General features: G+C 43.0%; 1 protein-coding gene across 3 annotated transcripts; it reads left to right on the top strand.

Moving 5' to 3' along the window:
* Positions 1-1,203: 1,203 nt before the first annotated feature.
* On the top strand, positions 1,204-25,784 carry ZNF180 (zinc finger protein 180). 3 transcript variants are annotated; one of them, XM_014550902.2, is made up of 5 exons: positions 1,204-1,483; positions 4,187-4,276; positions 16,676-16,732; positions 20,667-20,793; positions 21,925-25,784. In XM_014550902.2, exons 2-5 carry the CDS (start codon positions 4,226-4,228, stop codon positions 23,664-23,666), a joined length of 1,977 nt encoding a protein of 658 aa, XP_014406388.1. In that variant the 5' UTR covers positions 1,204-1,483; positions 4,187-4,225; the 3' UTR covers positions 23,667-25,784. The 3 variants fall into 3 exon arrangements, with proteins under 3 accessions (XP_014406388.1, XP_014406389.1, XP_032341763.1); XM_014550903.2 differs by having other exon boundaries at positions 20,709-20,793; XM_032485872.1 differs by lacking the exon at positions 16,676-16,732.
* The last annotated feature ends 1,287 nt before the right edge of the window (positions 25,785-27,071 follow it).

Raw genomic sequence — 27,071 nt, forward strand, 5'->3', positions numbered from 1 at the left:
TTGGTTAATGGGACATTGGGAGGGAGAATATAGCTTAGTGGTAGAGCACGTGCTTAGCATGCGCAAGGTCCTGGGTTCAATCCCAAGTACCTCCATTAAAATAAAATAAAATAAATAAATAAACCTAATTAGTGCACTCCCCCAATGTGATGTTAGATGTTAAAGTGTTAATATAGTTTAACATGAAATAAAACAAGTATTTTATTTACTCAAAACAAATGTTTACTGAGCAGCTATTATGTGCCACGTAATAAGTGCTGTGGATAGATATAAAGTAGATATAAATCCTTTCCCTTAAGGAGCTGACAGTCTAGTGGTGAAGGCTGATAGTCAATAGACCAAATAAATATCTAAAATATATAGTATATTAGAGAAAAGTTCTCAAGAGAAAAAAATAAAGATGGGGGAGGCAGGGATTACATGGGAAGTGAAGAGTTCGTTTGCAAGTTTACAACGGTTGGTGGGGGAAATGCCTCATGAGGTGACCTTTGCCTAAAAACCAAATGGTGGGAGAATCCTCATAGAGAAAGCCTGCCAAGCAGCATGAAGAGCGTATGCAAAGGTCCTGAGGTGGGAGCCTGCTTGAGTTTTTGGAGAAGGTGTAAAGGCCAGCGTGACTGCAACTAAGCCAGGAAAATGGTCAGGAGATGAAGTCACAGAGCAAGGGGTTGGGGCAGGGAATAGATTCTTAAGTCCTTATAGGTAGAAGAAAGAAAGAAAAAAAGACAACAATTTAAAAAAAAGGATTCTTGCTATTTTACTATTATTAACTACAAACATGTATCAGATTCTTGAAGAGCTTGCTAGAAGCTCCCTGAACTGTATAACGGGTTTGTAGCAACTATCTTTGCCCATGAGGACCAAAGGAGACTGTGCACAACCGTCTCACAAGGCAGAGAGGGATCCTCGCCGTTTCCAACCGGATCCCGTTTTCAGTCTTTTCTGGGCGCCAAACTGAGCCCAGGCCCAGCCTTTCCCAGGTCAGCTACTCCCCAGGCATCGGTGCCTTGGCCTGCGATCTGGCTCCCCGTCTCGGCGCCCCGCAAAAATACGGATATGCCCACTCTCAACACCCAGCCGGGACTCCAACCCGAACATTAGGCTTTGTGCAGCACCACCACCCGGGCCCGCCTCCCCTGAGGAGCTGGGTCCTCGCCCAATCGTCGCCCGCGCAGCCGAGGCTTCTGGGAATTGTAGTTCCAGCTCGCGGAGTCCACACGCACTTCCGGGTTCGGCCAGAAGGGCAGCCATTGTCCCGCGCGCAGAGGCTTGTTGTTTTCGCGCACCTCGGCCCTTCGGAGGTTAACCCAAGCGGCCTTGTGGATGCCGACTAGGGAAGGGGACAGAACTAGCTTAACCCAAGTCTGTCGCATGCAGAATCGGGGCAGAGAGTTGCTTAACCGAGCTCGTCCTGACGCAGAGCCGTGCTAGGGACTGAGACTGGGACGGGCCCTGCCTGGCCCTCGAACCTGTGGACGCCCAGGTTAGTGAGGGGCGGGGCAGCGCCGGCTCCTCCATGCGCGCATGCGCAGGGTCTAGGCCGGCCGCTGAGATCGGGACTGTGGGTGGGCGATTTGGAACCTGCGTGGGCGGTGCTTCACCCTCGGGTCACCAAAGTGGGTAGTGATACTAGAACAGCTGCAGATTCTGGGACTGTGCTCTGCGCGCGTGCGCGCGCGAGTGCCTGGTCAGGTGGTTCTCTTGGGATGCTTTGAGGATGCCCATGTTGGTGGAAGACAGGCTGTATGCTCGGATGTGGGAGCTATCCTGAGAGCCCCGCCTCCTCCTCATACTAGCCTGGGCCTGTTTAGTGGAGGACCTGAGGATGGCTGGAAAGTGCTCAGTTGCAGATTCTGATTCCTGACGGAGGGGGGCTCTGTCATTATTAGTATACTCTTGAGTAGTTGTTTGAGTAGAAAGCACGAGGTGGGAGGTTGGATTCTGGGCGGTTGGCTCTCGGATGCTGGAACAGACTGCTCTTTTTGCAGGCCTGGAGGCGCCCTGGGTAGTGGACAGACCAAGCTGGAGCTGCAGTTTCTTGTTTCAGGAGAGGGAGCACTGCTTTAGCGAGCCCTCCCTCCCCCGACGCCTATGGTGGGGATAGCTTACGGACTAGGTTGGCAGAGAGACCAGGGCCTAGAGGTAGGTTCGAGGCGGAGGGCTCTCTGCACACGTTGAAATGGACCCTTGTAAGATAGTGCAGAGTTCTAGGACATTCAAGTTTGGTGTAGACGGTGGGTGATAGCTACAGAATTGGAGCCCGGGAATGACAGAGCTGCACCAGTTGCCATTAAATCGACAGCTGTTTGGGGAGGAAGCAGGATGCTGCCTATATGATTGTGAAGTAGTTTTTCCCAGGACCTTTGCTCCGGCCACTTAGCTTGCAGGCATGAGAATGCCCCAGTTGGTAGAGGGACAGAGTCTGGGCTGCAGATTTGGACCCGGAAGGGGCTGTACTCTCGGTGGCAGCCAGGGTTCATGTTTGGGTTGGCGGAAGCAAAAGGACCCTGTTGCCATGGGAGCTGCTCTGCCATGAGCCTGAGAACCCCCAGGCTGGTGAGTGCCCAAGTCCTAGGCCTGATTCTGAAGTTCTCTGCTTAGACTACTGTTCGGGTGTTCTGAAGCTCTGGTGGTAAGCAGGCAGTGGGGCTGGGGACCCTAGAGTCCTCCCAGAGGCTAGTGGATGCTTTATGTATCCAGGGGAAGTTGAGGCACAGAGTGGGAGATGCAGCCTCTCATCTCAAGAGCGAGGACTTATGCCCCAGGCTGGTGGAGGGCCCAGGTTCTGGATGTAGAGTCTGGGTATGAGCCTGCTTTGTGTGTTCGGGTATGCCAGCAGGAGAAGGGAACCTAACTGGGTGGCCCCTGTGTGGTGGCTGCTGCAGTAGAGGCTAGGTTGGGAGGGCTGAATTTGGAGCTTCCAGTTCTGGACTGGGGAGGGCCAAGTCTGTGCTCTGCACATGCACTGGCATTTGGGCAGAATGTGGAGGCGTGGGCAGTCCTGGGGCCCTGGTACAGCCTGAGGATGTCCTGGTGGGTGCAGTAGAGGGAGCAGCCGCAGATTCTGGGCTGCAGAAGGGTAGGGTTGTGCCAGGTTCCCTCTGTGCACACACACATGTGTTTGGGTGAGACAAGGGCCCTGGGATCTTTGTGCACCTGGCTCCCTAATCACAGCTTGAGGATGCCCAGGTTGGGGGAAAGACAGCATCTCCCTGAGCTGCGGGTGCCCAGGAAGATGTTTGGGCAAGAATCTGGGCGGGTGCGACTCAAGTTGGGGCCTGCGGAGGTGGGTGGAGGAAACAGTATGGGTGCAGGCTCAGGGTACAGTTGCACCGGGAACTAATGCTATTACTGTTTGAGTGAGGATCCAGTGGGGCTGACCGGTGAGAGGGAGAGATGAGGTGGGGATGGGATGCGTAGGGTGGGATTTGCCAGGGGCTGTTCTAGTCTCAGACCCGGAAACAGTTGGTACCAAGGCAACTAGGGTACACATTCTGGGCCTGGAGGGGTTGGAGGTGGGATTCTGAGCTGGTGCACTTCTTGTAGGGGCCCACTGACCCCAGAATGGTGGAGGGACCAGGTCCTGGGTGCAGCTCAGCTCTGTGCGCATACTTGGCTATTTGAGCAGGAAGTGAGAGGCAGTCCACCCATGACAGGCACTGGAGGGGCAGGGGAAGGATGGGGTCCTGGGAGTGGTGGGGCTGTCATGAGCTTCATGCAATTAGTCATGGAGTTTAACTCTGGGCCATCAGTCTGGGCCTGTTGTTCACCCTAGAAGAGGTGCTGGTTTGGGGCTGCAGGGGGAGGGTGCACACTAGAGGATCCTCAGTGTGCTGGGTGTTTGTGGGGGTCCCCAGATCCAGTGGAAAAGAGAGGGACTGATTTGTGCTGCGGATCTTGGCGGTGGGCAGAAGGCTGTCTTTGGGCATGATGTGAGTTTCTGGGTAGGTGGCCCAGAGGCCCCAGGTAACAGAAACCAGGCTGGAGCTGCAGTCTTGGCCTGGGAGAGGAACTGAGGGACTGTAGGTGTGTGCACAGCTCTTCAGGCAGGAATCTATCGGGCAGGAACCTCTGGAAGCACAGTTGCCATAGTGACTGCATCCTGGAAGCAGAGACTAATCCAGGGATGGGGGAGCCACAGTGGACTTGCACAGGAATGCTTTTCTCAGGGCTTCTCCCCTTGCAGCTCAGGACGTCAGGCCCCTGCGTGTGCCTGGAGGAGAGCATGGAAGAGCGGGATGAGAAGCCCCCAGGGCCCCTGAGGGCCTGTGCGCAGGTGAGTGGAGCATCCCTTCCCCAGGGAGACCCGGAACTTCCCACCCACGCCCCACAGCCTGACCCTCTGGGCTTGAGAGGCTGTGTTTTGGGGCCCTCTGGTCCCTCCCAATCAGCAGGCATCTAACACACTGTACATTTCACGAGGCTCCTGGCATTTCCTCACCCTTTTAACCCAAATAACTCTTTCTGGAAGGAATTTGGCACCCTGCATCAAAAGCCCTTAGGGTACTGATTCCCCCTTGACCAGCAGCTCACAGCTGTGCTTGAGAATGAGCAGTTGGAAAGAATGAGAATGTGCAGTGCAGGAGGAGAGTTACGGGTTATGGTAAGACCATGAAATGAAATTCACTGTAGCCATTGATAGAGTAACGCATACTTACCAACATAAGATATTTATGATCTATGTTAAGTAAATAGCATTTCAAACTGATAAAAAAAAAAGGGGGGTGAAGTTTGTGTATGCATAGAAAATCTGTCCCAAATTGATCAGTTAACAAAGATTATCTGTAAGTTATATTCCAAGTGACTTTATGCTTTCATTTACTTATCTATATTTTTGTGCTTTTGCATGGTGGATTTTAAGGTTAAGAAATGAACAATTTAAAGCATTTTCCTACAGCAGCTATTCTTTAAGAATGTTTAATTTTTTTTAGTGGGTGAGACAAGGGCCCTGGGATCTTTGTGCACCTGGCTCCCTAATCACAGCTTGAGGATGCCCAGGTTGGGGGAAAGACAGCATCTCCCTGAGCTGCGGGTGCCCAGGAAGATGTTTGGGCAAGAATCTGGGCGGGTGCGACTCAAGTTGGGGCCTGCGGAGGTGGGTGGAGGAAACAGTATGGATGCAGGCTCAGGGTACAGCTGCACCGGGAACTAATGCTATTACTGTTTGAGTGAGGATCCAGTGGGGCTGACCGGTGAGAGGGAGAGCCCTTTTTTTAATGTTAAATTAAAATTTCACCTTTCTCCTCTTGAACAGTTCAGTCCTGAAGCTATTAGGTGGGGCAGAGCTAGGTCGGTGTCTGCAGTTGAGGGAGGGCTGCTTGCTGTGGAGTGTCACAGCCTGGGGGTGACAAGGGCTTCCATGTTGGGGGGCATCAGTGACCAAGTGGGGTGAAGACGATGGCACCAGGAGTCAGAGCCCAAGTGGAGTGAGCTATGTCTGTATGGGAGAGCGGGATCTGGTTTGGGGTGGCAGGGCCAGAACAGGGAAGAAGGGCAACCACAAAGGCGACACCCCAGAATTGGCAGTCAACATGTAGTCAGAGTCTCCACTCAGATGGTGGTCCAGCTTGGGGTGTCAGAGCCAGAGCAGGTGAGACGTGCACATGTTGGGGACAGGGGCACATCCCGGTGTGGCATGTCACAGCCTGAGCAGGCTGAGGGCATCTGCACACGAGGGTGGCCCCACGTGGAGTGTCAGCGCAAGCAGGAAGGCTAGGGCATCCACATGGAGTCCCCAGGCCAAGTGGCACGAGAGGAAGTCCACGAGGAGAGGCCGTCTGGCCTGTGGAATCAGAGCCCAGGCAGGGTGATGAGGAGAGGGTGGCCTCCTGTGGAGTGGCAGAGCCCAGGTGGGCTGAGGAGGGACAGGGAGTGGCAGGGGAAACGGGAAATTAGCTACTTATGGGGTTTGGGGGGGCTTGATCAGATGAGTAAATATCATAAGGATGATGAGAAGCAGGGTTCTCACCATCAGCTGTGGAGAGAGAGAGAACACTGGAATGAACTTGGCGGTGATCAGTGGAACTGGAGCTGTTGGTGTGGCTCATGGTTTTCAGTGTATGTAGGTGTAGAAATATGTAGAGGTGTCTGTGTGCCTCGATGTGTGTGTGCGTGTGTGTGTGCAGATGTCCACACATACATTCCCTGTCTCTGTCCACTGTGAGGATCTGGGGGCAGTGACATTTCCATGCCCGTGTGCACCCCTAGTGCCCAGATTTCAGCTTCTAAATATGCCATGGGTTTTATGAGTTTGCCGTTAATGGAGATTTGGTGTTCGGTTCTTTGCTGTTATGGATGGCACTGCTGTAAATGATTTTGCATGTGATTCCCTGTACACATGCGCAAGAGTGTAAGAGAGCGTTATGAACGTGTACATTTACATACATGCACATCCACGTCTTTGTCAAAAGCACAGGTAAAACGAGTTTGGGTGTGGCCATTGGTATTGTACTTTAAGCGAGTGACTTCGTGTGTTTTCTGGGAATCATAATGGTCCTTTTGCTATTCTCCTCTGTGTCATACAATGGAATTAGCAATCTACTCGCTAACAGTTTTGCTTCCATCACACATTTGTCGATTGCCTAGTCGGTGCGAGGCCCTGTGAGAGGTGCCAGGGAGAAAGATGACTTCGTTCTCATGGGCAGAAATGCGCTTCTCACACATTCTGAGCTACCTAGATAAAAACACCTTCCTTCTTGTCTTAGTTCTCTGTGGTTGCACACCGCAAACTTAGCAGCTTAAAACAACCAACATTTATTGTCTCTCGCGGTTTTTGAGGGTCAGGAATTGGGAGCGGCTTATCTGGATGTTTCTGGCGCTCAGGGTCTCTGACGAGGTTGCAGTAAGTTGTGGGCAGGAGCTGCCTTGGGAAGGCTTGACTGGCAGGGCCATCGTGGAGTGACTGCCCACTCCATAGCGAGCCCGTGTGCAGGTCAGTCCTAGGGCTGTTTGCTGCTGGCTCTCCCGAAAACAAAGGTGACCAAACAGACCCTTCCTAACTCGGAGGCTTCTTCTGGCAATAAAACAAAGCTTCCAGCCAAATCACAGAATTATTACTGAATTCAATTTTCAAAGCTTTTGTATTTGGGGTGTCCTGGCTGGAAACTCCTATATCTATAAGGAGGTTCAGAATCTTAACTCTGATAGGTGTCACACCAGGAGAATTGTCCCTCTTTGCTGTGTTCATTTCTTTTACTGCCTGCAGGAGACATAAGGCAGAGTTCACATTTCAGCTCAAGGGATGTGATATGCAGGGCCCATGTGGAGGTCCCAAAGTCTCTCTGTCTCTCTCTCTTTTTTTAAGTAGACTTGAGATAGAGCCCAGGCAACTGTATTTTTTTTTTTAACATCTTCACAAGTAGTTCAAATGCATAGCCAGATTAAAAACCACTGCTACACGTAACTGTAATCACAAAATGACAACAATTATACCTAAAGTCTATATAACGTAACATCTTATGATTCATTTTCGCATATATTATTCACCAAAGTTTCTTAATTACTAATTCAAGAGAGAGTAAAAGTAACCCCCACCCAAACTAGAAAGCTGAAGTTTCCCCTGCTTGAATTTCCCAGAGACCCTCCTCACCAGAGGGTCTCACTACTTCTCAGGCACAAGAAAATTCTCTCTCCCATCCCATCCCATCCTCTGTGAATAATTCGCAACTTTCCTCAAATATACAGAGAACAGACCCTCCACCACAGGTCATCAACTCACCAATCACCTGCCTGGCTCTGAATGTTGAGACTTGACAGGGGACAGACTGTTACTGAAGGCAAGTTCATGTGCTAAGACAGCTAAGAAATACTAAGGGAAGAAGAGATGAGACTGTGCTATCCAGGAACACTTCATGGAGGAGGTGGCATTTGATGTGGAACTTGAATGGTCAGATGTGGAGTGGAGCGGCAGGGCAGTGCAAAGGGGAGGAGTTCAGATCAGACAGTCGGTGTTTGGATCGTCACTGGTGAACTCCATGGACTTAAATGAGTTCACTAAATTTTATTACCATTAACTTCTGTGTTGGTGAGATAGATGTGTCATTGCTTTCCTCAAAAGAGTTTGGATAATCGGATGAGATATTCCATGTTGAAGTACTCTGTGCGTTATCAAACACTAGGCAAATGGTGGATGACATTACCTGAAGGACACTGCAGGAGCTAAGGTGTAAGTAACAGGAGATCTTCCCAAAATGGTCAGTGACCCAGAGTGGGTGGAAGGGGTGGCTGGGTGTTGATGTGTGTGTGTTCACTTTTGTGACAACATGGTTTTTGAGCCTTTAGTTCAAGACAGTAAGTTGGGGTGGGTTCTGGAGGTTGATCCTTTGAATTTTCTGAAAAGAAAGGGCACCTGACAGGGGAGTCTCGAGCTCAGCAATGATATGGTGCCTTCGGGGGCCAAAGGACAACTGCCAAGTCTCAGGTACACATTCTAGGTGGTGGTTTTACTGTCTACACACATTTATGAAGTGCCTACTATGTGTCAGTACAGTCGGCTCTCTGTATCTGCAGATTCAACCAACCTCCAATTGAACATATTTTTTTTAAAAAGTTCTAGAAAGTTCCAAAAGCACAACTTGAATTTTCTGCATGCCTGGCAACTATTTATGTAGCATTTACCTGGTACTTACAAGTATTTACATAGCATTGACATTGTATTAGGTATGATAAGTCATCTAGAGATGATTTAAAGTATCCAGGAGGGTAGGTATAGGTTATATGCAAATACTATGCCATTTTATATAAGGGACTTACATCTAAGAATTTGGGTATCTGGGGGTCCTGGAACCAATCCTTGGCAGACTTGGAGTGATGACTGTACTGATTTTTTTTTTGTTCGGGGGAGGTAATTAAGTTTTATTTATTTATATGTTTATTTTAATGGAGATACTGGGGATTGAACCCAGGACCTCATGCATGCTAAGCACGCGCTGTACCTCTGAGCTATCCCCCCCCCCGCCCCCATGCTGATTTAAGCACAATGAAACCATGGTAAATAGGAGAGAGGTGAGCTAAGCTCTTAAAGAACCCATTCTAGTGGAAGCTGTATTTTAAAAAAAACAACAAAAAACCCAAGGTATAAATAGATGTGTGATGTGAAGAAACGAAAGCAGGATCAAGTGCAGAACTGTCTGCTGGGGTAGGGGCCGGGAAGGACGTTGGATGCAGGATTGACTGTGAGCAGAACTGAGCTCCCTTTTGTTTCCTTGTGAAAACTTTTAAACCAAAAGGTGTTGAAACCAGTTTTGATTAAAGAGAAGGTGCACCCGTACTCCCCAAGTAAAACGATCTCAGCAGTTGTGAGATCAAGGACGTGGTGGAGTTTTGTCTCTGTCCTGTACCTGCGGAGTTAGAAACATGAAGTGTTCCAGTTCTGGGCCTTATTTCTTAACTGGTCTTAAATGTTAAAAAAGCAAAAAAAAAAAAAAATTGAAAGATTATGTAATAATTTAAAATACAGTCTAGTGTTTCTAAGTTTTCCTTCCTTGGGAAATGTCTCATTTCCCAGGTGCATTATTTATTTATCTATTTAACCCCTTTATTGTGGTGTGGTTCCTGTACAGTAAACTACACATACTTCAGATGTACACTTTGGTGAGTTTTGATAGATATATGCACCTGTGAGACCACCACCACCACAATCAAGATAGCTAACATTTCCATCACTCCCCAAGAGGTGCAATTTTTGAATTTCTAATTTATCCTTTTCTATCCACCCCCCAGGTACTTTTATTTATTTATTTATTTATTTTAACATTTTTTATTGATTTATAATCATTTTACAATGTTGTGTCAAATCCCAGTGTAGAGCACGATTTTTCAGTTATACATGAACATATATATATTCATTGTCACATTTTTTTCTCTGTGAGCTACCGTAAGATCCTGTGCTATACAGTATAATCTTGTTTATCTGTTCTACGATTTTGAAATCTCGTCTATCCCTTCCCACCCTCCACCCCCTTGGCAACCACAAGTTTGTATTCTGTGTCTATGAGTCTGTTTCTATTTTGTATTTATGCTTTGTTTGTTTGTTTTAGATTCCACATATGAGCGATCTCGTATGGCATTTTTCTCTCTCTTTCTGGCTTACTTCACTTAGAATGACATTCTCCAGGAGCATCCACGTTGCTGCAAATGGCATTATGTTGTCAGTTTTTATGGCTGAGTAGTATTCCATTGTGTACATATACCACTTCTTCTTTATCCAGTCATCCATTGATGGACATTTAGGCTTTTTCCATGTCTTGGCTATTGTAAATAGTGCTCCTATGAACATTGGGGTGCAGGTGTCATCCTGAAGTAGGGTTCCTTCTGGATATATGCCCAGGAGTGGGATTCCTGGGTCATACGGTTAAGACTATTCCTAGTCTTTTGAGGAATCTCCATGCTGTTTTCCACAGTGGCTGCACCAAACTGCATTCCCACCAGCATTGTATGAGGGTTCCCCTTTCTCCACAGCCTCTCCACCATTTGTCATTTGTGGATTTTTGAATGATGGTCATTCTGACTGGTGTGAGGTGATACCTCATTGTAGTTTTGATTTGCATTTCTCTGATAATTAGTGACATTGAGCATTTTTTCATGTGCCTATTGATCATTTGTATGTCTTCCTTGGAAAATTGCTTGTTTAGGTCTTTTGCCCATTTTTGGATTGGGTTGTTTGGTTGTTTCTTACTAAGTCGTATGAGCTGCTTGTATATTCTGGAGATCAAGCCTTTGTCGGTTTCATTTACAAAAATTTTCTCCCATTCCGTAGGTTGTCGTTTTGTTTTACTTATGGTTTCCTTTGCTGTGCAGAAGCTTGTAAGTTTCATTAGGTCCCATTTGTTTATTCTTGCTTTTATTTCTATTGCTTGGGTAGACTGCCCTAGGAGAACATTTTTGAGATGTATGTCAGATAATCTTTTGCCTGTATTTTCTTCTAGGACGTTTACTGTATCTTGTGTTATGTTTAAGTCTTTGATCCATTTTGAGTTTATTTTTGTGTATGGTGTAAGGGAGTGTTCTAGCTTCATTGTTTTACATGCTGCTGTCCAGTTTTCCCAACACCATTGGCTGAAGAGACTGTCTTTATTCCATTGTATATTCTTGCCTCCTTTGTCGAAGATTAGTTGACCAAAAGTTTGTGGGTTCATTTCTGGGCTCTCTGTTCTGTTCCATTGGTCTATATGTCTGTTTTTGTACCAGTACCATGCTGTCTTGATGACTGTAGCTTTATAGTATTGTCTGAAGTCTGGAGAGTTATTCCTCCAGCCTCTTTCTTTCTCTTCAGTAATGCTTTGGCAATTCTAGGTCTTCTGTGGTTCCATATAAATTTTATTATGATTTGTTCTAGTTCTGTGAAATATGTCCTGGGTAAGTTGATAGGGATTGCATTAAATCTGTAGATTGCCTTGGGCAGTGTGACCATTTTAACAATATTGATTCTTCCAACCCAAGAGCATGGGATATCTTTCCATTTTTTAAAGTCTTCTTTAATTTCCTTCATCAATGGTCTATAGTTTTCTGTGTATAATTCTTTCACCTCCTTGGTTAGATTTATTCCTAGGTATTTTATTACTTTGGGTGCTATTTTAAAGGGGATTTGTTTCTTTACTTTCTTTTTCTGTTGATTCATCGTTAGTGTAAAGAAATGCAACTGATTTTTGAACATTAATCTTGTAACCTGCTACCTTGCTGAATTCTTCAATCAGCTCTAGTAGTTTTTGTGTGGACCTTTTAGGGTTTTCTATATATAATAACATGTCATTGGCATGTAGTGACACTTTTACCTCTTCTTTTCCAATTTGGATCCCTTTTATTTCTCTCTCTTGCCTGATTGCTGTGGCTAGGACTTCCAAGACTGTGTTGAATAGGAGTGGTGATAGTGGGCATCCTTGTCTTGTCCCAGATTTTGGTGGGAAGCTTTTGAGTTTTTCCACCATTGAGTACTATGCTGGCTGTAGGTTTGTCATATATAGCTTTTATTATATTGAGATATGTTCCCTCTATACCCACTTTGGTGAGAGTTTTTATCATAAATGGGTGTTGAATTTTATCAAATGCTTTTTCTGCATCTATTGAGATGATCATGTGGTTTTTGTCCTTTCTCTTGTTGATGTGATGTATTACATTGATTGATTTGTGTATGTTGAACCACTCTTGTGTCCCTGGGATGAACCCACTTGGTCATGATGTATAATCTTTTTTATGTGTTGTTGGATTCTATTTGCTAATATTTTGATGAGGATTCTGGCATCTATGTTCATCAGTGATATTGGCCTATAATTCTCTTTTTTTGTAGTGTCTTTGCCTTTGGTATGGTGGCTTCATAGAATGAGTTTGGGAGTATTCCCTCCTTTTCAGTCTTCTGGAAGAGTTTGAGAAGGACTGGTATGAGTTCTTCTTTGTATATTTGGTAGAATTCCCCAATGAAGCTGTCCGGTCCTGGACTTTTATTTGTAGGGAGGTTTTTTATTACTATTTTGATTTCATTTCTAGTGATCGGTTTGTTCAAGTGGTCAGTTTCTTCTTAATTCAGTCTTGGTGGACTGTATGTTTCCAGAAACTTGTCCATCTCCTCTAGGTTATCCGGTTTGGTTCCGTATAATTTTTCACAATATTCTCGTATGATATTCTGTATTTCTATTTTATTTGTTGTAATTTCTCCATTTTCTTTTCTTATTTTGCTAATTTGTGCTCTCTCTTTTTTCTTCTTTGTGAATTTGGCCAGAGGTTTGTTGATTTTATTTACTTTTTCAAAAAACCAGCTTTTGGTTTGATTGATTTTTTTCTATGTTTTTTTAAATCTCTATTTTATTTATTTCCTCCCTGATCTTTATAACTTCCTTCCTTCTGCTGCCTTTTGGGGTTTTTTGTCCTTCTTTTTCTAGTTCTTTTAGTTGGTGGGTTAAATTCTTTTTTGAGGAAGGCCTGTATCACTATAAACTTCCCTCTTAGCACTGCCTTTGCTGTGTCCCATAAATTTTGTGTGGTTGTGCCCCAGGTACTTTTAAATTATAGGATGAATTAACTTCCGGCCCTTAAGTTATTAGAATTTAACAGCAACCGGTCTTGTAGCAAGGAAAGACACATTTGGTGTTGTCACACATTACGGTTGTGATTTCTCTTTGCAGCCCAGTTGCCACGATGTGGTTGAGTTCATTAGCAGTTTGGGGTCAAACCTTGTGGCTCTCCTGGACCATCTGTCGTTTAGTTGGTGTTACTTTGGCATTGTGAGCTAGGTTTGTTTTTGTTCCTTGGCTTTTGGAGCGATTTTGTAATGCCCACTTCTTCTTCTAGTTCTCTTGCTATTTTCACTCCATCTGCAGTTCCTTCCTCCAGTTCAAGAAGTCTTGAACTTCTCAAAGTCATTCATAAGGGTTAGAATCAGCTTCATCCAAATTCCTGTTAATGTTGGTATTTTGACCTCTTGTCACATGTTACAGATGTTCTTAATGGCATCTAGAATGGTGAGTCCTTTCTGGAAGGTCTTCCATTGACTTTGTCCAGATCCATCAGCAGCTATGTATGGCAACTATGGCCTGGCAAAATCTGTTTCTCAAATAATAAGACTTGAAAGGTGAAATAACTCCTCGCTCCATGGACTGCAGAGTGGATGTTGTGTTAGCAGGCATGAAAACAACATGAACCTCATTGTCCATCTCCATCGGAGTTCCCAGGTGAACAGTAGTATTTTGAAAAGAATCTTTTCTTCTGAGCAATAGGTGTCAACAGTGAGCTTAAAATACCCGGTAAACCATGTCATAAACAGATATGCTGTCATCCAGGCTGTGTTGTTCTGATTATAGAGCACAAGAAGAGTAGATTAGCATAATTCTTAAGGTATTTTCAGAAAGATTGTAAATGAGCATTGGCTTCAACTTAGTCACCAGCTGCATTAGCCCTAACAAGAGGGTCCTTTGAAGCTCTGAAGCTAGGCATTGACTTCTCCTCTCTAGCTATGAAAATCCTAGATTGCATCTTCTTCCAACATAAGGCTGTTTTGTCTACGTTGAAAAATCTCTTGATTAGTGTCGCCACCTTCGTTAATTACTTAGCTCCATCTCCTGGATAATGTGCTGCAGCTCCTACATCAGCACTGGCTGCTTCACCTTACACTTCTATGTCGTGGAGACGGCTTCTTTTCTTAAACCTTGTGAACCAACCTCTGCTGGCTTCAGACTTTTCTTCTACAGCTTCCTCACCTCTTTCAGCCTTCACAGCATTGAAGAGTTAGGCCCTTGCTCTGGATTAGGCTTTGGCTGAAGAGAATGTTGTGGCTGGTTTGATCTTCTGTCAAGACCACTCAGACTTTCTCCCTCTCAGCAGTAAAGCTGTTTTGCTTTCTTATCATCCATCTGTTCAGTGGAGTAGCACTTTTCATTTCCTTCAAGAACTTATGTTTTGAATTCATAACTTGGCCAACTGTTTGGCACAAGAGACCAAGCTTCTGGCCCATCTCAGCTTTCGACATGCCCTCCTCACTAAGCTTAATCCTTTCTAGCTTTTGATTTAAAGTGAGAGACGTGCAACTCTTCCTTTCACTTGAATACTCAGAGGCCACTGTAGGGTTATCAGTTGGCCTAATTCAATATTGTTGTGTCTCAGGGAACAGGGAGGCCTGAGGAGAGAGGGAGAAATGGAGGAAGGGCTGGTCAGTGGAGCAGTTAGAACATTCACAACATTTTTAGATTAAATTTGCCATCTTATGCGGACACAATTCACGATGCCCCAAAACAGTTACAATAGTAACATCAAAGGTCACTCATCACAGATCACCACGGCAAATATAGTAGTGATGACAAAGTTTGAAATACTGTGCAAATTACCAAAATGTGACACATAGACATGAAGTGAGCAAATGCTGTTGGGAAAATGGCACCAGTATACTTGTTTGATGCAGGGTTGCCACAAACATTCATTTTGTCAAGTGTAATAAAATGAAATATGCCTGTCCTCGAATGGACTATCATTTGACAGACTGACTGTACTCTGTAGGAGAAACTTCTGGAAGCCACAAAGAAATTATCTTATTTCAAAGAGATTTTGTCGGTTGTTTCCTAAATATTTAATTAAGGAAAATAAATGCCATTAAAAAATGAATACAGTGTTGAAATGTAGACTATGTACCTGCCCCTCAGTTCTACCTTTCCAAAAATAACTGCTTTCAATGCTTTTTTTTCTGTGCATGTTTATATTCTGAAAGGTTTATTCATAACCCACATATACTGTTCTTAATTTCATTCAACAATTATATTATAGACATCTTTCTGTTATTTATATGCATCAATCCATGCAAATTCATCTTTTCTTCTCTTGGCTGCTAAATAGTATTCAGTTATCTGGATAAAGCATAATTTATTTAACCAGGCACTTACTGATGGATACTTACTACCCCCCTCCCTTTTTTGCTATGATAATGTAACCCTTTAATGAGATTTCTTGTACCCGCATCTAAAGGTACTTTCTTTTATTTCCTAAGGACATGCTTTCAAGTAAACTTACTGAATATTACATTTTTTTTAATGTTGCCATTAAAAAAAAAGCAAATACTATATATAGAAATTGATGAAATCTGGATCAAGTCTGTACCTGCGTTAAAGATGTTGCACTGACACCAATTTCCTGGTTTTGACAATGCACTGTGGTTGCGTGTGATACTAGCATTGGGGGAAGGTGAGTGAAGGGTACACAGAAACTCTGTTGTATTTTTGCAATTTCTTGTGAGCTTCTTGAAATAGCATGAAGCTATTTCATAATAAAATATTATTTTAAAAAATATTGCTCATCCAGGAAGGTTGTATCTACTTAAATTTCCACAAAGAGTACATGAAGCTCTTGACTGGCAGGCCACCAGGGCAGGCGTCACTAGCAACAGTCCAAAGAAACACTCCATGTGGTTGGGATGTTGGTTACATACAGGGATTCGAGTAGTAAGTAAATATAAAGAGGATGAAGAAAGCCAGAGAAGAAGGGTACAAATACAGGAAGCCAGAAGGCTAGAATAAATGTGTTGTTGTGTTGTGATTGGAAGTATCAGTGTGAATTTATGGTCTCTAATGTACAGGGATAGTATAGAGAGAGAGATGTGATTCTGATTGAAAGAGGTAAGCATCTTTTTGTATATTCACTGACCATTTTCCTTCATAGTTGAGTTGCGTGTGCACTTTCCTTTATTCCTTTTTCTGTTGACACTACCTTTTCCTTACTGATTTAAGAAGAAATCATAACAATATAGATTCTTATTGATGGTGCCCTTATTGATGGCACTTTTTGCCAAAAATTTTATGAAGTTAATTTGTTGTTCTTTTTCTTGATCATTCTTTGGTCATGCTGTCTTCCATCTTACTTGCTTCCAATTCCATGATTGGGGAATTCAGGCAGGGCCCAGCTGGACAGTTCTTTTCTCCCATATAGTGTCTAGGGTTACTCAGCTCCATTCAGCTGGTAGCTGGGCTGGCCTGGAAGATGCCCAGAGACCTCATGCCATGTCTGGTGCTTCATTGCTCCTCCAGATGTCCCCTGTCTCTCCACATGGTTAGCTTTAGCTGACCAATGGGAGGGAGTTGGTAGGTGAGAGGTATTAAAGAAGGTGGTATGTCAAATCCTAGCCTACTCAAGGGGGAGTGTTGAGCGGTGATTTTCCTCCCTTTCCTCATCTGCTTTGCCTTCTCAAGACTCTCTCCTTCCCCAGGAGATTATCGTCAAGGTCGAGAGGGAAGATGCCGGTTCACTGGCCATCCCATCCCAGGTGAGTTGGACTTGATCTCTTTCTTTACATTGAGAAATGTGCATGGCTGCTGGGCAGCAGAAGCCAGACCGAAGTGAGCTGGGAAGTGAGTAGAGAGTGAGAAAATGAAGATCAGAGTGCACAGCTTTTTACAAAGATTTGGTTGTCATGTAAAAGATTGAACAGAGTGATATCTGCAGGGAAATTTGAGGTTGAGGGACTTTTCTTTCTTTCTTTCCTTCCCCTTAAATGATTGAAAAGATTTGGCTGTGTTTACGTGGTTACAGGAAGGAGAAAGTGGAGAAGTTACCGTTCAGGAAAGAGAGGAGATAAAACTGTAAAGCAGAGTCTCTGATTCGTGTCAGGGGAATTAATTCAGAGCGCATGTGAGCCCATTGGCTCTGTAGAGGAAGAAGGACTCATGTAAAAAGAATGAGATTGAGGGAATTTTTTGAAGGCTTGCATTTTTCTCTGTGAATAATCAGAGGAAGTTATCTGTGGAGCAAGAGGGAGGGAGTTGGAATGCAGAGATGTTTGCCAAGAGTGAAGAAGGTTTACAATAGTAATTTTGAATGATGAGAGCCACGCTGTTCCAGGAGGTAGAGTAGGGTTGCTGATCAGCCCAAAAGGTTCATTCTGAGATACTGACCATTCATAATACTCTATCCAGCTGCTCTTGTGGGTTTTCCTTCACAGTGGCACCCTGTAACCTCCTTTCCATAGATAGCAGATTGACATTCAGTTTTGTTTGGTCTTTGTAGCCAGGTACACACTTAGTGGAAGCCCCACAGGTCAAGGTAATATTTGCAAGAGGATTTTTGAGCATATCAAATAGAAAGATTAAAGTGAAGGATCCACAGACTCTCAACTGTGGAAAAGATGAAAAGATTAAGAGGATGCTAAACAAACAAACAAAAAGAATATAGGCCGGTAGGTAGGAATCATAGGTATTTCAATAAAGTAAAAGCCCCAAACCATCAAAGAATGAGATGAGTAAAGGACTGGTTAAGTAAAGGTGAGCAATCTGATATCGTAATCATAGTGAGTCATTCTGTATGTGTGACTTGAGCGGTAGCCTCCTTCATGGTGATTTCAAGATCTAGGGTCTCACCCTAAGAGTGAGGGGTTGGGCACTGGGCCGACCTTATGAACTGATGACTGAAAACACGGTCTTTGATGAGGCAAACTCGAGGTGGCATCCTAGTCACTAACCTTAGGCATATGTGTTAATTTCTCTAACCTTCTAGCTCTTCATCTGAAAAATGGTGTTGCTCATAGCATTTTCTCACAGGGACCTTGTGAAAATTAGATGAATGGTAATTTATGCCAATGCTTAGCACACTGCCTGATATCACACAGTAAGTGTTTATTAAAGTCAATTATTTTTATATTATTGTCAGAGAACTCTACGGGTGGATGCTATAGGCAGTGTAAGAGCAGGCAATACAGGTTCTTGAATTAGAGGATAAATCCTAGTATTATATCTCTTCAGTGGATGAGGGGGGTGGTGTTCAAGAGGTTGGTAGGACCAAGCTCCAAGACGTGAGGCAAGTGGCATGAGTTTCAGGGTAATTGGAAGGGCACACGCCCTCCTCCTTTGATGCCGAGACCCCCGGGATGGGAGAGCATGACCACCCTGAGCCTCTGAGGGCTGTGGAGGAGGGAGTCCTCGGGGAAGTGTAGGTTTCCATGTACACAGGGATATAGAGAGGATATTTAGTGACGATGTGAAGCTGTAAGATTTTGTTATTGTTGAAGAAGAGTTCCCAAGGGCACAGGTGAAGGGTTTGGGAAGGAATTTGGAGGAGTGGAGAGCAGGGGACAGGTGAGAGGAGGAGTAGAATAAGAGGGACTAAAAGTCCAGAAAAAGCAGTTTCCACCGGTTGGGGGGCTTTTTCAAATGGGTTTGTGATAGGCCTTGTGAGGTTCAGGGGAGGGAGGACTTAAATCAGAAATTGAACTAGGATTATTTTGGTATATTACCAAGTCCATTGGTACTGTTGATTCACTTATGGAAATTATTTACCAAATACATATTTTGTACGTACTATACACCAACACTGTACTAAGCACTGAAGTTAAATAAATACCTGTCCCTGCCCTCATGGATTTCAGCCTGGTGACAAAGATGACCATTCTGCAAATGATGAAAAAGCAGGGTGAGTCTTACAATAGAAACCCCTGGAACTTTGAGGACATATATTCTAGGGTGGAGTTGGGGGGCTCATCTAGTCTGCTATTATTTATTTGACATTTGAACAAGCTTGATATTAAAGGGACCGACAATAAACAGTGAAGGGGGGTGTTTATTAAGAACTGTAGATTGGAAGTTGAAAAACAGTACCTATAAATCCCATGTTCCTCACAAGTAACAGTTTGCAAATGATATTTCTGAATCCCATTTTGGGCTAATCAAGAAAACCTTTGAGATTTTAGTGAGATTTGTGGGCCACAACTTAGGAAAATGCAGGTACCAGCATGAAATTCAGGGACCTTGTGTCCTGTTCATGAACCACAGCTTAAGAACACCCGTTCTGCAGCAGGGGAAGGGGGTGGGAAGGGATAAACTGGGAGTTCGAGATTTGCAGATACTAACTACTGTATATAAAATAGATAAACAACAAGTTTCTACTGAATAGCACAGGAAACTATATTCAATATCTTGTAGTAACCTATAATGAAAAAGAATATGAAAAGGAATATATGTACATATATGTATGACTGAAACACGATGCTGTACACCAGAAATTGACACATGTAAACTGACTATGCTTCAATTAAAAAAAAAAAAAAAGGAATACCCCGTCTGTTTTTAAAGCCTTGGCAAGTGGCGTTCAACTTCTGTGGATTTTGCTGCCTTTGGGTAAGGACAGATCATCCCCAGCACTTTTTTGGATCAAAATTCCTGCCCAGTAGTCTTTCCTGCTTAGAGGAGCAGACCAAGAAACCCCCTTTACATGGCAGTAACGACAGGCCCTATGGTGCAGCTTGGCACGTGGGCAAAATAGAACTGTTCCTGAAGACTAAGAGTCCAGGATAAAGGTCGCATTGGCTGTCCCTTAATTTTTCAGGGTTCTCAAACCTAATAATCCTTATAATAATTGCCAGCCTTTTGTTGCTGTTGTTGTTCAGTAAACTCTAATTGCTTTCATATATCATTACAATCAATTCACTCAACAGCAGAATGAGTTGGGTGTGTGAAGCCTAATAAATAGAAATGGAATCAACTCACCATCAAAAGACAGATGGTCAGATCAGATGTATTTTTAAAAAATTTCAGACGCATGCTCTTAATAGATGAGAAAACTCAAGTCTCTTTTCCAAATCCAGTGCTCTTGACCTGTACATACAGCCTTTCATTGAGGCCTTCAGGCCATTTTCTGTCTGAAGCATCAGTCAAACCTGTGTGCCAAATCTGGCCCATCACCTGTTTTTATAAATAAAGCTTTATTGTAATACACCACACCCATTTGTTTATATATTTTCTGTGGCTGCTTTCTTCGCTATAGCAGCAGAACTAAGTAGTTGTAACAGAAACTGTGTATCTTGCAAAGCTTAAAATATTTACTATCTGACCTTTGATGGAAAAAGTTTGCTGACCCTGTGCTGTTTGGGAATTTGGAGGGAATTCCTAAGTAGGAATTCTGTATTCACCAATGCTAAAATCAGAATAAGCATTTTCTTTAAGGTGAACAAGAGCAAAAACAATTTATATGTCAGTTTTTATCTGGTGTTCCTCTTTGGGGTTATATAAACTGGTCCAGCATTCAAAACCCAAAGGGGCTCACCTAGAAGGTACTTGTACCTCTTGACTAGAATCCTTTGGACACTGACCATCTCAGGACAGTATCCAGGCCATCAGACTTTCCTTCTTCCATCTGTCAAACTTTTCTTTCTCGGTGAACACTGGAAGGAAATGATGCTCAGCTGAGCAGGAATGTGTGTCCTGTTTTAGGAAGGAGTAAACTTCAAAATAGTGACTGTGGACTTCACTCAGGAGGAAGAAGGCACATTGGATGCTGTTCAGAGGACCCCGGACAGAGATGTGATCCTGGAGGACCACAGGGACCTGGTCTCTTGGGGTAAGAATACAGTCCCCTTTAATGAAGTCCACATGTTGAAATGATTTCTCATTTCCATTGATCAAGACCTAGGGAGTTCAGAGGCCAGAATGATTTTGGCCACACATAGATTGTGTTTGTGCTTTTTACACTCCATTGAAGAGTTAATTTTAATTTGTAGGGTAGCAAAGGTACAGTTTCTTGTGTTTGAGCTTTTTCTGTCTTCTTGGTTCATAAAGGCCAAAGACTGGGACCAAATTCTGCATTGATTTTCTTTTGTCTCCAGGCCAAATACCCAAAGTTCTATATCTTTCCCTATCAGCCTTTCAAACCAGACACAATCTCCTGTTGGAACAAGGGGATAAGTATAAAAAGGATTTCCCAACACACATATCCAGGTGAGAAACAGACACTTAGGAGTCATTACAGGTATGGAGGATTTGTTTGGAAAATCCCCATAAGGCATGCCACATATTTCTCCATCTCACTCCTTTTTCCAGGGGTACTTTTTCTCTTGCTTGGCCTAGTAGACACCCAGGCATCTGCTTCTGAGCTAATCTCCATCCTCTGTCACTTGAAATCCAAGGGGCCATCTTAACTCCTAAGGCATTTAGGGACCCTCAGATAACAGTGCCCTAATTCTTTGCTCCTGGTTCACAAAGTAGTTTGCCCTTGTCTTACTAACACAGACTGTGCTAGCAAGTTTCATGCCTCCAGAAATTGTTAGAAATATAAACACTAATCTCTGTTTCAGTGAACATTTTTTCTAGCTCTAAGGGTAGAAAGGACCCTCTTTTTTGTGTGTGTGCCTATATATAAGGATTGCAAAATTGTTTTGTAATTTGAACATTCTGCATAGGTGATCTTATTTTGGAATGTGGAGATATTTGACATCTAAAGTCTTTTTATTCAACAACACTAAGATGGGAGTCATTTCATTTTAATGCCTTGTTATGCTATTGGACTGTGATAGTTCTCTGCTTACTGTTTCATCCCATTCTTTTGCTTTCTCAATTCAGGTTATAGATCCACTGTCTGCATAGCTTAAAACAAATCCACATAAATTTTGCATACTTTTCTTGTCAGCTTTTCCCCGCACTATTCCAGCTTTAACATTTTGGCACTAGGATGTTTTCTTTTGCTTTCTTTCAGACTCAGCAACTGCACTTGGAAGTAGAGAATCAACATCAAAGCAGAGCATTTTTCATGATGAACCATCCCTCGAAGTGAAGATAGAAAGGTTGACAAGAGATGACCCTTGGTTATCTTCATGTGAAGAAGTTCGGGATTGTAAGGACCAGTTGGAGAAGCAACAAGGAAAACAAGCGAGACTTTTGAAGGAAGTGACATTTACTCACAGAAAAGCTATGACTCATGAGAGAGTCTGCAAAAGTGATGACCTTGAGAAGGGTGATATGAATTCCAGTCTTCTTTCACCCCAGTTAATACCTGTAAGAAACCATTTTCATAAACATGCCTCACATGTTAAAAAATTGCATTGTAATTCTACAGTAAATACTCATCAGATGATTAATGACAGTGGGAAACACTGTGAAAATAATGAATGTGGAAACCTCCCCCAGAGCATTCATTTTATTCAGTTCACAAGAACTCAAACAGAAGATAAATCCTATGGATTTACTGACAGTATTCAATCATTTAGCCATGGTACACCCCTAAATATACATGAGAAAATACACACACAAGGAAAATACTTTGATTTTAAGGAACATGGGCAAGTTTTGAACCATAGCATATCCCATAATAAAAAACAGAGATTCCCTGTTGAAGGGAGTCAGTATAAGTGTAATAAAACCTCCCAGAGTTCATCATTTGCTCAAAACATGAGAAATCATTCTGAAGAGAAACCCTTCGAATGTAGTCAGTGTGGGAAATCCTTCAGCTGGAGCTCTCATCTTGTTGCACATCAGAGAACTCATACAGGGGAGAAACCTTATGAATGTAATGAATGTGGGAAATCGTTCAGCCGCAGCTCCCACCTTGTTTCCCATCAGAGAACTCATACAGGAGAGAAACCTTATAGATGTAATCAGTGTGGGAAATCCTTTAGCCAGAGCTATGTCCTTGTTGTGCATCAGAGAACTCATACTGGAGAGAAGCCTTATGAATGCAGTCAGTGTGGAAAGTCATTCAGGCAGAGCTACAAACTCATTGCACATCAAAGAACTCATACCGGAGAGAAGCCCTATGAATGTAATCAGTGTGGGAAATCATTTATCCAGAGCTATAAACTTATTGCACACCAAAGAATTCATACTGGAGAAAAGCCCTATGAATGCAGTCAGTGTGGAAAGTCCTTTAGTCAGAGTTACAAACTTGTTGCCCATCAGAGAACTCACACAGGAGAGAAACCCTTTGAATGTAATCAGTGTGGAAAATCCTTCAGCTGGAGCTCTCAACTTGTTGCACACCAAAGAACTCATACTGGAGAGAAACCCTATGAATGTAATGAGTGTGGGAAGTCTTTCAACCGCAGTTCTCACCTTGTCATGCATCAGAGAACTCATACTGGAGAAAAACCCTACGAATGTAATCAGTGTGGGAAGTCCTTCAGCCAGAGTTATGTTCTTGTTGTGCATCAGAGAACTCATACTGGAGAGAAGCCCTATGAGTGCAGTCAGTGTGGGAAATCCTTCAGGCAGAGTTCATGCCTTACTCAACATCAGAGAACTCATACTGGAGAGAAACCCTATGAATGTAATCAGTGTGGAAAAACATTCAGCTTGAGTGCTCGACTTATTGTACATCAGAGGACCCATACTGGAGAGAAACCCTTTACATGCAATCAGTGTGGGAAAGCTTTCATTAATAGCTCTAAACTTATTAGGCATCAGGCAACTCATAGTGAAGAGAAACCCTATGAATGTAACTAGTTTGGAAATCTTTTAGAGTATATGTATCTTCCTTCCTTCCTTCCTTCCTCCCTCCCTCCCTCCCTCCTTTGCTTCCACCCTTTCCCCCTCCTTCCATTCATCCAGGATTACATGTATTGGAGAGAACTAGCATGAAAACGATATGTGTGGAAAAGCTTTCAGTTAGCCTTCTGTTATTGTGTATTTGAAAATTTGTTCTAGAGAGGAAAGAGAGAAAGACTCTGAATCACATTTTACTTAATTCCACATAAGAAAATCAAACTTGGCCCTTATGAAACATTCCCATGAAAGTAATAAATACTGGCACTTTTCCTTGTAGAAAGCACTTCAACCTGAATCCAAGAGAATTACCATTAAATGGGCACTATTATGAGAAGTGACTGTCAGTGAAGTAGACCTCTTTTCCAATAAAGAATAAGTGAGAATGCTAGCACTGGTGGGCTTGTTGCCGAGAAGGTTGAAAACTTGCTGTGGTTGTTAGACTGGAAAGTGGCATTTCAGTGGATCCTTTTACAACATCATTTCCCCAGCAGCTACTTGGTAATAATCTCTTCCATATAGCACTTTTTTTTTTATGTGAAGATTTTGTAAAAATAGGAAAATGGCTCTGATATGAACTGAAAACTGCAGGACAAGAGTATAGAACACTCATGTGTAGAACCATCATGGTAAGATATTTGTGTATGATCAGAATGGAAAGGGATTCTAGGTGTATCTGTTTTAACTTTGGGTTGATGTCTGGTTTTCTTTCTTTGGGACATATGCTTTTTTATCATACTAATAAATAACATAATGGATAATAATTACCCATCCAAAAATGTCCATCTCCTTTGACCATTTAGGAAAGACGGGACAACCAGGTAGCAGAGATCCCTCAGGGTTCTGAGAGTCCCATTTGGATTAGCATGAGCAGGTCACTCCTTAGGACTTAGATTCCCAGGAATAGTTCTCATTGAAATAAAATATTTCCCTAGGAATGTGGAACTGGAAATTTAGGCCAGAGGGACTGAAAAATGCATGGGCAGTATGGAGGCAAATGGACTTTTTTTAAAACCCATATATCTAGAAGTGTGTTTTAATCAAGCAGTACTCTATTGTCATTGGTGACCATCTGGTATTTGTAATGGTATTTGCGTAAATGTATAATAGTTTAAAGGCTTTTTTTCATGCTATTGGGCTGGAGAGGATGTTACTGAGTTCAGACTCATTCTGCTCGCTGCACAACAGGCCAATAAATTGGGAGATGAGGTGTTGGGGCAAGGAATAGTGACTTTATTCAGAAAGCCGGCAGACAGAGGAGATGATAGACTCATCTCCTGGAGATATATCTTCCCCAAGTCAGAATTCAGGCTCCTTTTATACTAAAAATGGGAGAGGGTGTGGTTGGTTTTTGCAAACTTCTTGGTGCAGGAGTTCTTTGTTCTTGCAGGTGTCCACATGGGTCCCTATAAGCCTCCAACAAAACAAATGTTATTTTCTATTCTGCACTTGTTATCTTTATATGAATGCATAGGTGTTAATACCCTTAAAGGTCAGAGCCTTGAGAATAGGGTCCCCTGTGTATTTCAGGCTGTAGGCAACATTCTTTTACAAAAGGTACAGAGTTAGCAAGACTAAGTCTAGAAAACAGGGTGTAGGGCTAAAGCCAAAATAGCAGATATAATATGGAGTCAGGTTTGTTCTTTCCTATTACAATTCACTTCTGTCAATGTCCATTCCACAGTCTTGTGGGAAGAGGGGTGATGGCCGCTCTGGCTACTTCCTGCTGAACAGGGGCAATGAAGGGGTGATTATGGAATAGAATTGATCAGCCTCGTACAGGGAACATTTCTTAGAATCTTTAGTAAATAGTATAATTCTCTTTTTTTCTTTATTTACAGCCACTTGAACCATAGTACTTTGTTGAACTTGGAGTTTTGGTTCCAGTTCCCAGTACATATCTTTTAATGTTAACTTTCTTACTGTGCCATAATTACACTAGATTCCTGTGCTGTTCATTTAGGCAAGATTAAACAAATAGGTTGACCTTTTTTCAGCTACAGTGAAATTATAATCTCAATAGTTATCTTTTTTTAAAGAGTAACCTGAAGTCTTCTAAGGGTTCACAAAACCACTGTTCCCCAGGCCTCTCAGGAGTCGGGTTGTTTTCTGATTCCGACAATGGTGGTGCTGCTTTAATCTACGTGTGATGAATCCATGGCTTTACCCCAGCTAACTTGACAGACGAGTGCGAGGTAAGTAATATCACACGTGGTCCTGTCCGCTTTACAGTCAGCTGACTCTCAGGCCCTTGTTCCCTCCAGATTTTAAACAAGATTCAGTCTCTAAGTCGGAAAGGATGTAAGGCTACTTCAGTTGGATAAGCAGACCTGTTGGAGGCAAACTCATGAACAGAGGTTAGTAGAGTGCCCAAAGTTTTAACATAATTGACAACTGCTAGGACTTTAAGAGCATTTGTAGATTCTCCTGCCTGGGGGGATGCCTGGAATGGCCCACCATGTGATATTTTAAAGGGGCTTAATTTAAGCCTTCTTCTAGGAGCCACTCTGATCTGTAGCAGGGCAACTGGCAAGGCCTTTATCCCAAGTTAAATTAGTCTCAACATGTTTTAGCAATACTCCTTTTTAACGTATGATTTATTTTCTTGGTTTTTCCTGTTAATTGTGGTCTCTGGGATGAATGTCATTTCCAGTTAATTTGCAACATTTTAGACACTTGTTGGGTTATGCTAGAGACAAAAGCAGGCCTGTTATCACTTTGAAGAGTATTAGGCAGTCCAAATCAGGGGACAATTTCCTCAAGGAGGGCTTTAACCACTTCAGACTGTGTCCAGTATTTCTATAGCACATGTAACCTGCATAAGTGCTCATGAAACTCAACAAAAAAATCCTTTTTTATTAATAAAGTAAATCATTATTATAATTTCTTGAAAAAAGTTTAAAAATGTTCAGCCTTCATGTTAATGTAGGTTAGGCCACCCAAAAGACAAAGCAAAGAGTTAACATGAAGTTATGGTCCAGGGTTCCACTAAGGAGAAACAAATACAAGACTTACGGGACTTGATAAGCAAAGACCACCAAGTAAACTATTTCAAGTTTGTTTATATAAAAAACATATTAAAGATCGCTTTAAAATAGTGTCCACCTTTTAAAAAAAGTGGCATGGACTCGTGTGCAATGATGTACAAATATAATAAACTCAACTAATAGTTTTCTTAAGCTTTTAAAACAAATACAATTCCTGTTTTACGCAACCCAACAAAATAATATAAAGTGAAGCTGTTAGAAAAATAGACTTTTCTGAATCAATACTGCATTTTTATTTTAAGTTGGAGAAGACTGTTCAGATCATATGAAACATGAATTTCAAGTTTGCAGATTAACTGTATCCTACAAAATATTAGCT

This window comes from Camelus ferus, chromosome 9, assembly GCF_009834535.1.
Source record: "Camelus ferus isolate YT-003-E chromosome 9, BCGSAC_Cfer_1.0, whole genome shotgun sequence".
In the NCBI taxonomy this organism is placed as follows: domain Eukaryota; kingdom Metazoa; phylum Chordata; class Mammalia; order Artiodactyla; family Camelidae; genus Camelus; species Camelus ferus.

What these genes read in the sequence shown, in the direction of transcription:
- ZNF180 (XM_014550902.2), top strand. Translation starts at nt 4,226, where the DNA reads ATGGAAGAGCGGGATGAGAAGCCCCCAGGGCCCCTGAGGGCCTGTGCG. An exon ending in CACTGGCCATCCCATCCCAG is followed by an intron (nt 16,733 to 20,666) that starts GTGAGTTGGACT and finishes GTCCTGTTTTAG; the next exon opens with GAAGGAGTAAACTTCAAAAT. An exon ending in CAGGGACCTGGTCTCTTGGG is followed by an intron (nt 20,794 to 21,924) that starts GTAAGAATACAG and finishes GCTTTCTTTCAG; the next exon opens with ACTCAGCAACTGCACTTGGA.